This window comes from Falco naumanni, chromosome 12, assembly GCF_017639655.2.
Source record: "Falco naumanni isolate bFalNau1 chromosome 12, bFalNau1.pat, whole genome shotgun sequence".
Classification (NCBI taxonomy): domain Eukaryota; kingdom Metazoa; phylum Chordata; class Aves; order Falconiformes; family Falconidae; genus Falco; species Falco naumanni.
In genome coordinates, this window is record NC_054065.1 from 8,815,447 (window position 1) to 8,833,481 (window position 18,035).

General features: G+C 43.2%; 1 protein-coding gene across 3 annotated transcripts in view; it reads right to left on the minus strand.

Moving 5' to 3' along the window:
- Positions 1–14,037: 14,037 nt before the first annotated feature.
- Positions 14,038–18,035, minus strand: part of KIF16B (kinesin family member 16B) — a 141,643-nt gene continuing 137,645 nt past the window's right edge. For all 3 annotated transcript variants that reach the window (XM_040612062.1, XM_040612061.1, XM_040612063.1), the window contains one exon: positions 14,038–15,056. In XM_040612062.1, the coding sequence (XP_040467996.1) occupies positions 14,898–15,056 (159 nt within the window). In that variant the 3' untranslated portion in view covers positions 14,038–14,897. The remainder of the gene's footprint in view (positions 15,057–18,035) is intronic.

Below are 18,035 nucleotides of genomic sequence, written 5' to 3' on the forward strand. Positions count from 1 at the left end.
AGGACCACAGAAAAAAAATAAAATGCTTTTTTGATGAAAGCTGATATTCTCAGAGAACCAAAGAATTCCCAGCACTGGGATGTTTTGTAACCCCCAGCACCATGAGACACACAGTAGGAGCTCACAACACCAAAACCACTACAGGGCTGTGCCTCCACTCACCGGCAGAGCCCTCTAACCTTAGACTCCTTCTTCCAAAAACACTCTCCTGCAAGACCTCATGCCATTCCCTTTGGCTGCTCACTAATCAGCCTTAGGTTTGCGTGGTATACCACGAAAACCAAATACAATGATTTTATTTTATTTTTTTCTCTGCCCAGGAAGCAGCTTTTTAACAGGAGCATAATAAATTATTTACATGATTTAACAAAGCAAATTCCTTCTTAGAGGCACAGTCAAACATACAGAAACAGAACTCTGAGCATAGTGAGTGTTGGTATGAATCATCCTTCTCTCCAGCCATTTAATTACTCCCAGATTAGGAATGCATAAACTATGGTCTACACTTTTATTAATAAAAACATCCATTATTATTCTTTTATGTAGAGCAGTGGAGCACCTGGAGACCTTCTGCAGCTGAGCTCTTTATGCCTGCACCCAAGCTTAGGAAAAATGTGCCCTCAAACTGCTGTCAATTGTGACAGATTTGACTGCTAGTGATCCTGGTCTAACCATAAAGCAACTTTGAAATACTATACATTAAAAAAAAAAAAAAAAAAAAACAAAAAAAAACTCCTGCAGGAAACTGGCTTTGGGCATATCCAAGTGATAGGGGTGAGCGAGTCTGGCTGAGAAACAGCACTTTGAAGTTGCTCCCAACTGGATAACGAACGATTAGAAGAAATGAGTTAAGCCAAGTAAAATGCACAGGTGTGCCCACAGCACCCTTCATCTCTGGAGCACACTGGCTTCATAAGAGTATTTCAAAAGGAAGCATCTCCATGCAAAGGAGCGCTATATACCAGACCTGCACAGCACCTGACTGCTGGCAGTGCTCAGAAAAGCCCATGTTGGCTTGCAACCAAAGTGCTGCACTGCCTGACAAACGCAGTGCCAGATGGATGGCATGCTTCAGATATGGAGCTCTAGCTTAGGAAACGCATCATGTTGCGGTAGGGAAAAGGCACTTAAAGACTCATCTCAGCCTCGTGGGTGCTACTTAGGAAGTAGCATGACATCTGGTACCTAAGCACTTGCCTAATGGAAGAAAGGTTTAGCCCAAGCCCTTGTCTTATCCCTCAACACCAAGACATGCTTTTCCAGGCAGTGCTGCAGAGCAGCAAACAGGCACGTTCTCCAGTCCTTGATTTATCCACTCTGTTAATTCTCATCATCATAAAACTGTGCATCATATGAGCAAATCCATATCTCATTCCCCTCCAGGTAATCAGGGAAAGGATTTCCACTTGGGAAAACCTGCCTGAGTTACACAGCCCCTGATGGGGCAATCTCTGTGGCACCCTTAATAGATAATTAATTACATCGAAGAACAGACAGACACTGCTCAGATATATGGGCTTTTCCTTTTGGAAATCAAGGGAATTGCAGTACCAAAACCAAAAAAAACCAAAAAAAAAAAAAGGGGGGGGGGGGCGGGGGGCGAGAAAAGCAAAAAAAAAAGCAATGGAGGGCAGAAATGTTAAATAACGTCTGCTAAGCCCCTCTGAGGTGTGTGGATGACACCCAGGAACAAAGAGGTTCCTAAGTCACCTGCAGAAATGCCACCTGAAAGAGCAGCACAGACAGGAACTGAAAGCAAGCTGTTAAGCCCAAGAGGAATTAGATGCAAGCTACAGGCACTCCAATCCGAAAAGCATCCCTCGAAAAAGGATACCAGTGGCTAAATCTGTTTTCAAGGTGACATGCCAAGTTCCACGTGAGAGCATGTCCAGAAAACTACCACCACACTGAGCTCCGTGGAGCCGTAGAAGCCAACGACATCCATTTTTTAGGACATTACTGTGCGACTGCAAGCAGCAGCAGGGGAGGTATAAGGAGATGGCATAATGCTTGTTTGCAGAACTTTTATTGCTAATTGACATTTCTGCAGAGGTCCCCAGGCAGTGGCAGGCGGCGCTGGCTGGCGGGGCCATGGAAAGCAGCCCAGCGCCGCAGCCCGTGCGGCACCCAAACGAGGGCCATATTTCTGACGGAGACTCTGGCAAAGAAGTAACGGATATAAACATGCCTAAATGTGCTAAATCTGAGCAAAGGCACTTGTAACCAATCTCTCTTCAAACAATATGATTATCTTACAAATTGTGTGGTTCCTTTAATTTCCACATTTATTGTGAGACGAGCTAAATCCCTCAGGGATCATCAAAGCATCTCATGTAAGAAATACCAACATATACAAAGGAAAGCTTTCCTTTCAGCCAGTCAAAACATCTTCAGAGGCTCATGAAGGGCTTTTTCTTGTTTTGTCATTCTCTGCATTTAGCTCATCCATCTAGGGAAGTAACAAGGTGTGAAGACAAACTTCACGATAGTAGAGGAATGTTGCTAATGATTCACCTTTCAACTGCTTGCTCAGCTTTACCTGTTGCTGACAAAAGGTGTCATCTCCACTCAGATTAATTTCAGTCACATTAATTACTGGCATGACCAAGGCTGACTATGTGTAACATTATTTTAACACATTAAATCCAACAAGCTTTAAGTAGAGCTTGCCTGTAACAGGACAGCATATGGTTCTTCCAGTTACATATAGAATTGCTGACCCTGTTATTCACAACCAAATAATCCTTTTAGTTTGACTTGAACCACGATGGTCACGTTTCCAAGCCTTTTCCCTCTCATTATTTCTCCCTTTAAGTCTGCTTTTCCTCCTTTCTATCATGGTACATCATGGCACGTTGCCCCAAGCTTTATTAGGTGACTTGTGGCAGCCCATTTCCCAGCTAAGAGCCCTGCAGGAGCAACGCTCTGCTCTGCTGAAATTGCATCCCCTAAAATACTCCACTTTCAGGATTTTATTTCCCCACAGCACACAGTGAGTGCCTCAGACTCTATAAAATATCACAGCACCACTGACTTCGACTGAGCCCCAGCAGCAGGCGCGGGCTGAGGATCCGAGCCAGCCTCGACAGTCCTGTGGAAGATTTTGCCGATGCCATGAGGACAACAAACCTGTCCAGCTACCAAAGCGTCCGAGCAAATTCATGTCTGCTGCACTGGTTGTAGCCTTCAGCTAAAACACATAAGCCTTAGGGAGGGTAAGGCAGTGCCACCCATGAGGAAGGTGACCACATTTTGGTCTCTGAGGTTTCCTAATGCTGGAGTTGGGGTTAGTGCCAGCTGCACCACGGCAGACTTTTACTTGGTTCAGCACCTGCTTGATTAGCTATAAAAGAAGATGACAAGTGGAGATGAGAAATCTAAGAGAACTTATACCTTAAACATTTCACTCCATCCATAGCCAACTCGACGCTGCAGTGATGTTGCGGGAGTTCGCTTGCCACCAGCCCACGGGAGCGTGCAGAGCCAAAGCCCTGCAGGAGCTGCTCCCCTTCCCCACCAGGCTCACCTGGCAATTCGAGGGGCAGAGATGAGGAACCTGCTTCCCTCGCCTCCAGCTGCACTCTGCTTTGAGAGCCACAGCACCACTCAGCCTGGCCAAAGCTCTTCACAGACTAAGCCAGCAGTTCTGAGCCTAAAGCGGTGCTCACGGAGGGGCTTTAAGGGCCTTTTTCCGCTGGAGCTGAGCACGGTGCCTGGTAGGACAAACCCGAGAGCTGAGTTCACGGCAGGCAGAACACCTTGCGAACAGGGAGCTTGTAAAGTTAAATGATTTCTCGTGTTGCCACAGGGCAAGACATGGGGATTAGACTAAATAGCTTGGCATTTTCTCTTCTCATTTTTTTCTATCTTAATGAGTCGTTAACTTGCAGTGCCAAAAGGATGGTTGGTCCTTGCCAGCCACCCTGCGGGGACCCTGCCTCCGGCCGCATCCAGGCCAGCCCTGCCATCAGAAGCTGAGCGTGACAGAACCTTGTAGCTGTTCTGCAGAGCCCCAAACGCAACCACACAGCACTCGCACGTGCAATGCTGAACAAAATCCACCCGCACACAGCTCCTCCTGGGACTAGTTAATAAGTCAGAGAGCCAAGCCTGTCTTTTTTTTTTGCAGGGCTTACTTAGGCAAAGCTCTCTTACATACTGTACATGCTGAAAGCTCTGGGGTGTCTCACAAGTACAAGCCACCCCAAGCCTGGAAGAGGACATCTGTGGGGCTGAAGGAAGCCAGGAGGATCTGCTCTGCACCCTCCGTCATTCCACATAAGCCTCTTCCCTTGGGCTGCCACCAAAAGTCCAAAAAATCCCAAACCCCCACAATGCCCAACCCAGTGTAACTCAGCTGCTTCATGATGTCCATGTAGCCCTGTTACAAAAGGTTTTTATCAATACCCTGGTGAGCAGCAAGAAGGTTAAATTAGTTCAGTTCATACATATTTAAGCACCACGACCTGCATTATCAAGCTCAGGCTCAAAATATTTGTAATGGCACAATTAGCCTCAGGCACATTATCTCACTAGTATCAGCAACTGTACGTATTTATTTACAAATGACACAGGGGGGAATTAAATGTTGCTGTCGTTGTTGTCAGGGAAACAATCTACTTCTAAATTTTTAATTTTTTAATTTAAAATGTTGTATTCTAAGCAGGAATAGTCATTAAAATTGTATGAGGAAAAGGGGAAAACAAAACCTGGTGTATCTACCTACGGTGGAATTGATGTACACTGTAATTACAGCAGGTTACGGAGGGGAAAAATGTATCTTTCATGTTAGACCATGGTTATGAATGTTTCCACACATTACTTATGATTACTTTTGCTTAAGAAGGAGAAAATAATTTATTCTGCATGTGTAAATCCTCAGTAAAAATTGCAGGTTTGAACACATAATTTACCTTGTGTACTGCAATTTTTATGTAAATACTAGGATCATCACCATAAAAATGGTTGCTCAGTAGAGACAGATTTGTAACGATATAAATGGTAATTTGTGTAGTCGAATTTAATAACTAATATCCTAATTTAGTATTTTCATAGAACTGGTGGTACTGGGAACACACTCTGCTTGAGCAAATACCTTCTAAAGCCTCTGCAGTAGAGACGGGCTACCAGATCTCCTGGGAAAATTGCTGCACTATCTTGTCAAGGCATTTCTGTAGAAGAAAAACCAGGCGACAGCAAGAAGAAAACAGCATATTTTAAACAACATAAGGCAAGAATGCTGGTCTACAGCCTTATAGACCTTTGAATCAGTGCTTCACCACAAAAGAAACAATGTGTGTAAATCTTCTTTGAGCCACCCCCTCCAAAAACCCAAATGCCTGAAGATTTACCATCCTCTGCAAACCCAAACCCACCACCTCATTCCCTCCCCTCCCCGATCTCCCTGTGTTACATTGCATTCACATTTTGCTTTTTAAGCTAATGTGCGATTTGTGTGGCCAGCAAACGATGCTGCGCTCCCAGCCTCCACCTGAGCGGTGCGGGGAAGGAGCCAGATCCCTGCGCAGAGCTGGGCGCGGGGGCAGGCAACACTCATCCCAGGGCTGCCAGCACTCCCGGGGTCCCCCTTGCCATCCGGCCGTGGCTCTCACTCCCATCCCACACTCTGCAGGGAAGGAGCATTGTGTGATGGGGTTGGATGGAAAGCTTGGGGTTTTTGCTCCCTGGTCTATTTGTGTTACCTGAGCTAGTAGCCAGTGAGGAGGGGCTCTCCAGGGTACTCTGCCCATCTGCAGAAATCCTGGCTTTGATTCCTCAAACATGCCAGCCATCTGTCGACAGCTCCAGCGCTGGGAGCAGATGCAGGGGGATGCCTCGGAGCCCTCCTCTGCTCTCCTGTCCTGGCATGGTCCTCTGGAGCACCCACGTGTCCTTACCCAGAGCAGCCCCTGCACTCATCCCAGTGGTCCCACGCAGCTGAACTGGCTCTGCTGGGGGGAAATGTGCTGGGAGATTTGTGGGAAAGCTCGGCCAAACCCAAGAGCCCTCCTGCAGTCAGCCACGCCAGACCAGTCTGCCCAGTCTGCTCCAGCCACAGTGGTGCCATCCCACCACAGCTGCATTGAAATTAGAAATTATTTTTTATAATTAACAGTTGGTTTTGCCCCAAGGTTTGTTGGCATGGGATGCACCTCACCCTAAGTACTACTAGTTTCCACTCCTGGCCCTTATTTGTTTTCCCTTACAGCTGTGAAATTGTGTGGATTTTCTCCCAAGTCTATCCCCAAATAAAAGACCTAGTAACACCGGTTTGTGGGCATTTTTGTGGTGGGGTTAGTAAGTGACAGCACTAGCTGTGATTCTGTAGATTTAACCCCCTGGTCTCAAGAGGTTCCCAGCTTCAGTGACTTCCATTTGATATGAGCTAGAAAATCCTTGACGTCTTGCACCAAAGGGGTTAATGTGAAAAGGGATGACAGTTCAGTTTCAGTTACAAGCTTAGGTTTAATAATACAGGAATGAAAAATTTAGGTTATCTGGAGACCAACCAGAGTGTAAAATTGTCCTTGAAGGTGCATTTCTAAGTGAAGGTGGAACCAGGGGGTTTTGAATATCATAAAGCTGGAGGAACAGAGAGGAAATACAAAAAACAAATGGGTACTTTGGCTTGCCTTTTTTTTTTTTTTTTTTTTTTTTTTTTTTTTTCACATCTCTGGCAATATATAAGGGGACGGTAAACAAATTACACCAAGGCAGTGAAAAGTAATGAACACAACGTGTGCATTTAATCTCCACAACAACTGCAACTGAAATGTCATTTACTTTAAAAAGGGCTTGGGCAAAGGGACCAGAGGCAGTGACCACCATTGCCAAGGCACAGCCAAACCACAGAGCCGCTCCTTCGCCACAACCTGTGGGAGGTCACGGGGAGTAACCAGGGAGTCCTGAGCTTCATCGGGCAGGTGACCCTGGCAAAGGGGCGCTAGAATTGGCGCTGGAGGTGCCCAAGTGGCACCAGCAGCTCTCTTGTTCCCTTCTGCCTCTACCCTCCTGGCACCACTAGTTTCCCACATTTTGAACTGGCACCTACCAGAAGAAGAAAAGTTTCCATCTGAACAGTAAATATTGGCCAAAGTGCAGACAAATCACATTAATTAATAAATTTAATTAATTATTGTAAGTTCAGCATATCTGTCCTCATTTTGGCTGGGACAGAGTTAATTTTCTTCCTTGTAGTAGCTGGTGCAGTGCTGTGTTTTGGATTTAGGGTGAGAATAACATTGACAACACCCTGATATTTAGTTGTGGCTAAGCAGTGCTTTCACTTAGTCAAGGACTTCCCATCTTCTCACCCCACCCCACCAGTGTGCAGGCTGGGGGGCACAAGAAGCTGGGAGGGGACACAGCGGGGACAGCCGACCCAAACTGGCCAGAGGGATATTCCATACCATAGGACATCATGCTCAGTATCTACACTGGGGGGAAACTGGCCGGGGGCTGCCACTCGGGGACCGGCTGGACATTGATTGGCGGGTTGTGAGCAATTGCATTGTGCATCACTTGTTTTGTATATTCTAATGCCATTATCATTATTATTATTTTCCCTTCTGTTTCTGTCCTATTAAATTGTCTTTATCTCAACCCATAAATTTCACTTTTCCTCCCCAATTCTCTCCACCATCCCACTGGCTGGGGTGGGTGGGTGTGTGAACGAGCGGCTGCGTGGTGTTTAGCTGCCTGCTGGGTCAAACCATGACAGTATCTCCAAGGAGAGAGATATTGACCATGAAATTTCCAGCAGAGAGCTCTGTGCAGCCTCAGTAACCACAGCCCAGTCCCTCCTACTTGGATAATAAATCACTCAACCCAAGGAAGTCCTGTCCTCACCGAACTTCCAGAACATCATCGAGGCAGTCTCATTTACCAGCCTCATCAAGTTCTTACTAGAAAGGTACTACAACAGCCTTCATCATGGTATAGCCAAAATCACTACGTGCCTTTTGTCCTGCGATGTGCAGGATGCCAGCTGGGTATTAATAAAGCAGCCAAAACTTGTCCTGAAAAATCTCATCCCAAATTTAAATGCCAGACTACTCAGTACAACTTTTAAATGTCACCTTTGATTCAATTAATGCAGAATGAAACACATGTTGCCAGTACACCCTGGCAGAGTCCCAGTTAAGACTGGGAAGGTCTCAGCATCCCTCACTGACACACTAAAACCTTGCTCCACCACTGCAAGAGAATGGGGGAAGTGAAATCCTCTTGCGTATGAGATGGCTGTGCTGAAGGATACTTTCATGTGCTGGTGGACTTGCCACATTTGAGCAACTCTGGTTCCATCCAGCAGTCAATGTTATGCAAATGTTACTGTTGCGACAGATTAAGAAATTTGTGACATATATTTTTAGAACAAGCACTTGCTTTTGTTTTGTTTGTTTTTAAATTTTCTGGCAATTTTTTTTTGGCATACTTCCATTCTCCATTGCCTTTCCTAACAACACCCAGTGCTACTCACACAACAGCTAAAGCCAAAGTCCGGAACATAATTAAGATGTTAAGAGGTAACTTCATCTGGACACATAAACCCAAGCACCTGCTTATGAAAGCCAGAATGAATATGCTCGGGCGGCTTGGAAGCTTGTCCAAGACTGATTTCACACGCTGTTGAGCAACCTTTTCGTGTTGGAGTACAGAGGCATCCGCCGGACCTCCTGGAAGGACTTGCTTCCCAGAATTGGCAGTTTCTTTTATACATACTGCAGTAATGAAGACTCCTGAGCACAAAACTGGACAGATTGGAATACAGGACAAACTGAGTTATATGCGTAATTGCTCACGCAGTCTTATGCTAACCTTTCAGAGGGCTCTATTGCCCCTACATTGTCCAGCACTCTTCCCCTGCTGCTCAGCTACTAAAATGAGAATTAGAGGTGGTTATGGATGGAAGTGTGCCATGCCTTGCTTTTTCACCAGCAGTGCATTACCTTTCTCCTCTGGAACTCAATGGGAACAACAGGTGATTTGATACACAGATGGTTTCAGTTTCCACAGAACAATTGTTGAAGCTCTCTTTAGTAGTACACTCATTTGCACCACGGAAAGGAGTAATTTCCAACCCATGCATCTCCTAGCTATCCACATCTGGGAATAAAACACAACCATGACGCAGAAGTCCTGAAAACACACTGAGATTTCCCAGGTATTATAATAACAATAGTAACAACAATATCATCTCTTTTTTCACCTCTTCATTTTTAAGATTCTGATTTCTGATTTAACTCAGAATACCAAAACCACGAACATCAATTTTTGCAGAATGTGACTAAAACCTGGTTTCAATTGGCAATTTCCAATCTGTGTCTTAAGGAAACAGAAAAACAGATTACTAGAGGCACCCCCCTGTCTCAAGATAACATTAAAACAGGTTAACATGGAGAAAATATGCTGTTGGGCAAGGATGGTGACAAAAAGCAGTCCTACAAAGACCTCCTGACCCAAACAGGAGGTATCATTAAGTAGAAGGCTCCCTCTCCTCAAACACATTGTTTGAAGAAAGGCTCATGTCAAATGTTAATTACAATGGAGAAGAACACAGGAGTGATCATGAAAAAGTACAATAATGCCCAAGAAAGCTGTAGCATGTGAGACCTTTGAAGGCTCAGAAGTTCAAAATATGTAAAAAGATCAAAAACTTGTGTTCCACTTTGCTAGATCAGAAGATGATGAGATAACTACCTCTTTTCAGATAATAAAGGATTTTCTTCAACTCTTCCCAACACATTCTTCTAAACCATCTGCAAAACAAGAAAACAGAAGGGAAAAAAATTGAAAACTTAGGGAGAATGAGAACAAGCCATCCACACAAAACTGGTATGAGAAGATAGAAGAAGCTAGCAAAAGAAACCAAGAAGGACTTTGAAAAAGTCTGTAGACTTTTTTCTTAGACCTAGTTCTTTTTCAAAGAACGATTTCTTAAAAACAACAACAAAAATGCTACTGAAACCCTGTGTGAGTGCACAAGCTGTGCTACGGGGAGCTGACACTTCAGCTGTCAGCATGGCCCTGGAAAAAAGTGTCGGTGTTCATAAAGAAAATAAAGAAGAAAACAGAAACAGCACTTCCCAGGCTGCCACCAGCATTTTTTGCTGCTAAGGCTTGTTACACACTGGAGACATGAGGCTAAAGCCTCTAGTCCGAAATCTTGCCTCCATTTTATCAGACATTACTGTGATAAGGCTGGCACACACGCAACGCTCTCTCCCCCTCTCTCCCCCCTTTAAAAACAGTTTTAAAATTCAATCTCAAGAAGACAAAAGACCAATATCTTTTGTAATCTGGTATTTTTGTCTAGTTGGACAAGCTCTTTTACTGATTTCACCACAATAGACAGTATGGCACCATAGAAGTTTACTTATTTCCCACAAAAAGCATTTTCAGGTCAAAGCTCACTTTCTCTACCTGTTTCTTCTCTTTTTCTTATCAACTTTGTTGTCATTGTACTGAAAAGAAGAAAAACTGCATCTACAACAGCATCCTGGTCTGCAACCAATTATGAAAGAAAACATTCTCTTAAAATAATAATAAAAAAAAATTAAAAAAAAAGTGGCAGGTTCCAGTATATCAAAAATTCACTTCATAGGTCTGCCAAGAAAATATATCCTGACTTCAACCCTTTAACTGCATCTCAGAGCCTATACAACTCCATTGATCTTAATTGCTTGTGAAGTCTTCCCTGCAAAGGAACATCTTCTATTTCCCATGATGAGGTTGGAAGCCAACAAATTTTTTGCTCTTCAGCTTATCAAACTTTTTCTTCCTCCCCCAAGATCTAATGAAACACAGAGGAAATAAACCCAAGGGTGGACATAACAATCTTGCTAAGTTAAAAATAATTCATTTCTTCCAATTTTGTGGCTTCAGTGAGCCAGCAGCATATAAAATTTCAAGCTTTATCACAGTCTAGTACAAACGTATTTCTTATTCTCATGTACAGGGGATAGGTTGCAGGGACAGTAAATAGGAAATTCTGCAACACCTTTTAAAGGCCCACTGATTAAACTGGAAAGACTGGGTCTGATTGCCTAGAGCAACACATTCAGTGCCCCACGTGTTTGGTTTTTTTTGTCTTTCTTTTTTAGTTTACGTATTTCAGTTCATTTTATCAGCAACAGCTGCAAATACTCCAAGTAACCAGCCAAGCTCTAGACAGATGGGTTCCTCCCCTCCCCCCCCCCCTCATTTTTAGGGCAATTCTGAAGACCCTCATCTCTAACGTCACCTCCAACCGTGGCACCTGAGCAGCAGTTTATAACTGACCCTGTGGGCTCTCAGGGCTGGGCAGGGCAGCCTGTGGAGCCAGGGGACTGCCAGGAGCCGTGCCCTGGCGGCTGCTCTACTTCTTTCCTACAAGCAGCATCTTTAGGGGAACAGCACTTCTAGATAAAGGCGTGGAGGATCAAGACCAACAAGAAGTCTTTGCCCAAAGGTTTTTTGCATCTTGATCAAGTTGTCATGCATTGTTTTTGTCCAGCACCATCTCCAGTGTGCCTTCCGGACTTCTTTGTGCATCCCTATCGACAAAAAAATTTTGATCAAGTTATCATGCAGAAAAACAGCCCAGCACCACCTCCAATGTGCCTTTCAGACTTTTTTTGTGCATCCCTATTGATAAAAAAATTCCTGTAGGGTCAGCAAGGATATGAGCCAAGTGGTTTGGTGACTTAAATGGAGGCACAACTTCAGTTACATAGGTAAGAACGATGGCCCCAGTACAGTAAAGGACTTAAACACACCATTTGCTTGAAATATAAATAATCCTGATACAGAAGTTCAAGTTTCACTTAAGGACTTTGCTGATGCAAAGCTCACAAGCCCCATTACAGAGGCAATTTGGAAAAAAAGTCAACAACCAAAAAAACCCACCCCAACCCAAAAAACTGTACCAGCCCTGAAGACAGCTTTCACAATGTTTTCGAAAGTGACAATATTTTGAATATAAATTGCATGGAGAATTTTAAAGCCTGAGGGCATCTTCACAGAAACGCAGTTGGAACATCTTGAAAACGGCTAATAATTTTGACATGCATCTCAGCTTCTCCTGAAAACTTCTTATGAAATCTGGGTTTAAAGACTGTAGGTTATAAAGAACCATCATATTTTTTATTGATAAAATTATTAAAAGATGCCTCTTAGCCTAGCTTGAGCTTGCAGTCATTGATTAAACTCTGGATACCATTGAAGGACAGATAAGAAGGTGGCAAAAGCTGGTAGCCTGGAGTTGTGGGCCTAACTACATGTTCACACTTGCATTTCTGTGCCTTTTAACTTGATGACATTTTAAACGGAGTGATTAATCGGTCTTTACTTTGTTATTTGCAATGTACACATTTAAGGCAGCCGCAGGACAGATAAACTAGCCAACATAAATCAGCCACCTTATTGGCAGGTTTATACCACCAGAGCATCTGGTCCTCCCTGAATTAATTTGTACTGTTGACAGTAACCCAGCACAAGCCTTAAATTCATGTGAAAAATACAAACGTTCCTATTTTTCACTCAACTTACCTCTCTGTCTAGTTGAGTCTCTCTTAAACAGTTTCTCCGAACCCAAAGTGACATGAAGGATGGGACTCACCCCTGGGAGCCCTGGCGCTCACCCCTTCTCACAGAGCAGCGATCGCCACGCGGCAGGGCAGTTCTCCTGCCAGGCTCGGCGCTGCTGGCCACGGAGCAGCCCCTGGCACTGCCGGTGGCTTGGCAGGTAGGACATCTGCAGAAACCGGGTTCGTGCAGCAGGTAAAGCAGCTTGCTATTTCTTGGCCCACCAGGTCCTTTCACAGAAGCGGCACACGGGAAATCACCCTCCACACTTACGCAAAATTCATTTTTTAAAACTCTGAAGCATTAATTCTTTATCATGCAGCGTTGCAAGGAGGTAGGAGAGGGAGCAGGCCAAGAGAGAGGGAGAAACAGAAGAGACTCTCAGGTTTTGAAGTGAGATTTAGGATCAAATCTGAAAACCAGCAGACCCAGCCAGCCAGCGCCCAGCCTCCGCCTTCCGATTTGGGAGGCACAAGCAAAGCCAGAGCACGGGGTGAGGACGGAGCGGGGCAGGGGACACCTGTGCACAGGAAGGGCCTGGCAGAGACCGGAGCAGCGTGGTGCAGGCACAGAGCACTGCAAGGATCATGAGGTCGGGTCCCTCTGAGTGATGCAGCACATGTGAAGTCAGTGCTCCAGTGTGCACGAGGGAGACTGGGAACAGCTGGGACATGGTGCAAAACCAGTTTCAGAATCAGCAGGTTTGACTGGAATGCTTTGCTTAAAAACCAGGCTCACAACTGAGGGTATTAAGCTGCCTAAGCCAGATAGAGTCAGATACAGTCAGACATACCCAAAGACATTAAAGCCTACCCTGCTGATAATAGGGCTCCCGTGGTTTAGAAATTTTACCCTAATTTTTGTTTTCACTGAAATAAATTAAAATAATAAAAATGCTCTCAAAGTTTAAGTGATCCATTCTAATATTGGTTTTTTTAAATTAGCACTGCTTATCGCAACAGGCTAGACTTAGTAAACAAACCCAGTTATCTTTATACATCATATCAATTGTAAAATATTACTGTTCCTATAATTTAGGTCATGAAATAAAAATGTTGTAAACAACCAGTGTTGTTACTTTAGGTTTTAATAATCATTTTCTACAACATGAAATAGTTTGATTAGCAAGACCTACCAGTGGTCAATGATGGCAACTCACAAATAATGAATGCTTCACGCTCCTAACAAATGGTACACAAAACTTACCTTTCATTATGCACTTTAATATGCACAACCAATAATACATTAACATGTACACATACTCAATTCCAGTCACAGTGTATACATATATTTTTGGATTTGCAGCAATATAAAATGAGTTTTACCTGTATATACATGTGCAAGTCTGAATGAGTCCTGAGTAATTTTAAAGTACTATTAGTCAAATCCTGTAACTTTTAACAGATGAAAATAAAACTCAGATTTTACAATGTTATGTTATTGTGAAGAAGGTTTTTTTTTTTAAAAAAAAAAAAAAAAAGAAGTATAGCACTTTGCATTAGCTTTATGCATAGCCATGAGCTCTGTACAGTGCACAGTATCCACTTACAGTCTGGGTAATTAGAAAATCTAAAAAGATGCTGACTGCATTCTTCAGTAACTATTGCTTCCTCTGCTTCTTAATTAATGGCGAGTGATTCATTCTGCCTCAAAACAACCAGGTGTGGAAGACTTTTACAGGGTTTAAATTATATTCTTTCTGCTGCATATATTTTTGTAAACATTCAAGTTACCCAGGCCCTTTAATTCTTCTGAGGAAAACTATACAATTATACAATCAAATAGTTAAAATGTGTGTCTGGCGGGAGGTGGGGGAAGGAAACAACAGTGGAATACGAGCATTACTTTAAACACGACAGTATGCTATAAGGAAACAACCGAGGAAGTGTTCTTTATGGAACAGCTTGGACAGAAACCAAAAGGCTGCTCAGAAACCCTCTGTCAGCATGACACACCGACACCGTAAACACGAGATGCTCTCGCCCCACCAGAACAAATTGTCTGAGCAAATGGGAAGGAAGCACTCCTGCAAAGGAGCGGATCCAAACTCAGCATGAGAGTCAGAATCTTTTTACAATATTAACAGTGCAACTTACAGAAAAATATCTGTATACCCCATGCCAGGAAAATGCAGGCACTAGTATGAGAACTGGTAAAGGACACAGGCTAGCGCTGGGGTGTAGCTTAAATAGTCTTAAATGGAGTTGCTTTGAAAAAAATGTTCCGGGTATGGAGGAAGATACTTCTTTTTCTTCCCCTCATTTCTCTCACACCATGAAAGTGAAGGCACCACTCGACTGTGCTCCTCTGGCATAAGGGTCCTGGCCCAAAAGTTAGCTGGTCCCGTGGCTGCTATAGTCAAAAACACCTTTCCTGAAGAAGGGGGAGAATTCACAGATGGTGTATTTTGACAGAGTTAGCCCCACTTTATCAATGTGCAACGGAGACGATGGAGACTTCAGCATTGCAGAGAAAAAGCTCCTGAGGTATTTCTGTGGAACAAAACGCAAGATCTCATAAGATTCACTTGATCAAACTGATTACAAGCACTTTGAAGAGTTAAATGAACAGCAGTATGTGAAGGAAAAGAAAAAGAAAAAAAAAAAAAAAAAAGAGACAAGATCTCCTTGGACTGTGCAAACTCCTTTTAACAACCACCAGCATTTAAATCCATCCATAAAACAATTCTACTGAAATGTCTGCATGAAGCTTAGGAAAAGCAGAAAAGAACCATTTTCCATTTCTTCCTCTGCCAAGCTTAGTAAGTGTTTTATTCTGTGCTTGTGTGATGTTTTCTGGTTTGTTCTGTAGTTACGTAACGCTTTCTGCTAATCATGACCTGCTAATACTGCCGTCTAGCTTTACCAAACACTATGGCAGGTGCAAACCTCAAATCCGTTCTGCAGGAATTTCACTACATATGGACACAAAAGGACTTCAGAGATCTTTCCTTCATCAAGCCTCCACTATCCCTGCATCAAAAAGGATTTGTTTTGATCAAGGCCATCTGCACAAAGACTGCATGACTTCCATACTAGCTCAGAACCTACCAGAATCTTTTCACTGAGCTACCCTCTTTCTTTTTTCTTTTTTTTTTTTTGTTTTTAAGTCTTACACGTGGAGAAGCATTCCCCCTTCCAAAAGTTAATCATCAACCACTGTGCAACTCACATCCACTTGTGCCTAGAGACATTGTGACAGATGTACACTAAAACAAAGCTAGTTTTCACAAACCTGATGGTTTCCTTCACATATGGGTTGAATTATTACTATCATTTAGCATGATTTAGTAAGTCATATTTATAACTTCTGAATGAAACACAGTAGATAAAATGTTGATCAGATAGGTGCTAAAAAAGTACCCAGTGCCATCCACATAGCTGTGAGGGAAAACTCATCTGGAGCACAGAGATAAAACTTGTTTGCTCTGCTACAGACTGACCATGGAAAAAGATAACTTGAGAAATTATTCTCTAATCTTGGGTTCAGTGGGAAATGTAACTGCAAGACAGAAGAGCACAATCTCCTCTGCAGAACACAAGGTTTAGTTATTTCAGTGCAGAAGCTTTTGGGGCACAGAAGCGGTTTGTTCAGGAAGAAGTCCTAATTATTCACTCTCTTCTCAAGGAGAATTCCTCCATACTATAACCTGTTATCTATTTAAATGCCTTGGAAACCAGCTGTATTAATACCAGAGAAAGCAGGATAACAAAAAACAAACAAAAAAGGCAGCTGGCACAAGCTATTCTCTTGGCAGGACTGGTGAATTTTCTTTTTTATGTAGGTCTCCCACAGGTTGTATTAACGTTCATGAAAAAAAATCCATTATAAAAATGCCTTCAAGATTAATTCCAACAGACTAAGAGGTAATTTAAAGTGAGCAACAGATGTCATATCAACGTTTGTCATAATTAGTTCACAAAGTAGGGCCCTTTAAAAAAGGTCCCAATCCAGTAATGCCTGAAGGATGAATACGGTAGAAAATCAAATGTAAAACATGGCATCCTGTTACGGGTTTTAACACTCTGCTGAGAAGTTACTGCAGTAATTCCGGTTTATGGCTACCGAAGACTCAAAGGTACCAAAATATCTCGCCAGAGACATTACAAGACCTATTGCATTCACCTTGGTATGTATGGCCAGATAATTGACTGTCATGGCTTTCCTCGTAGAGCCATTACTCATTGTTTTATCATGATAGCTCTAATAGTAGAGTAGAAAAAAACCCCAACACCCTCTGCTATAAGCATATACTTATCTGACAGGGAAACACTAGGAACAGCAGGTATACTTATTTTCCCAGTTCTGCACACCGGAGCTGCTCGGTGAGTATCACAGATTCTCTGAACGTGAAAAAAAGATCCTTGGGAAAATGGCAACAAGCAGACCCTACCAGATTATGATGGAATTAATTCTGTATGAAGGTTTCCAGCCATATGGCTTGGCATTATGTGCTCCGAGCAAATTAGCCCTCTTATAAAACCCCTATCTGCATTTGTCCTTGATTGCAATGCTGATGTGTTAGCATAACACAGAGCTGATATGCCCTCGACACAAAAAAAAGCTGTTGCTTCAGAGAAAAAAAAAAAGGCTGCTCTGCCCAAATCCGCTGGCTAGCAGTGAATTCCATAGTGAGGAAATAGCGATTGATGGCAGAAGTGTTTGCTAACACCACAAGCATGTGCCTGGATTTGAGTGCTGTGGCTGAGCAGTAAGGGGGAAGGTTGCTCTGTCCTGTTGGCTGCAACGTGGACAACGAAGTGGAAGAAAGTAGCAGGAGAAAGGGAAGAAAGAGTGCTCCTTACTGGTGCGTGGAAAGATGCTTCCCAATTTCAGATGGGATAGGGAGAGAATGAGGGTCACAGCAAGCTGGGAGAGGGGCAGAGCACATCAACACCAAGTGCCAGAGATGACGACAAGAAAACTGTCTTAGAGATCCAAAAGAGACTCAACATGACTTTATTGCAATGCAGGAGACCACTGCAAGCTGCTGGAGTGGGAGCAAGGCTAGATTAAAGGATCTTCTCTCTCAGGGCTCAGTGGGCAGGGGGAGAGTTGTTTTCAAAGCTTTCTTATTAAATCTATTTCCAGCAGCAGACAGGATTTTTCTCTATCTACAGAATAGCATTATTTGTGCAGAGTTAAAAGTAGGTGGGAAACACTCTGGTATCTCGTTATGTATTCCTTTAAAAAAAATTCTTAGCAGAGACTGGCAAGCTCAGGATGCCTTCATAGAAACATATCCAAATGTTATACAAATTGGTGCTGTGACTTCCTACCAGAACTTCACTGAGAGCATCTAAATCGTTGTCCCTGGTATGCAAAGCCCAACGTTACAGCAATCCTACTTTTGCTAGCTTTGCATGGTTACCTTGGAAAGAAATAACTAGGTAACTGCTACAAATATTCCAAAAGGCTTGGTTTTATTACCCATTTTTGTTTGTTAGCCTTTCAAAACTCTAGCCATTTTT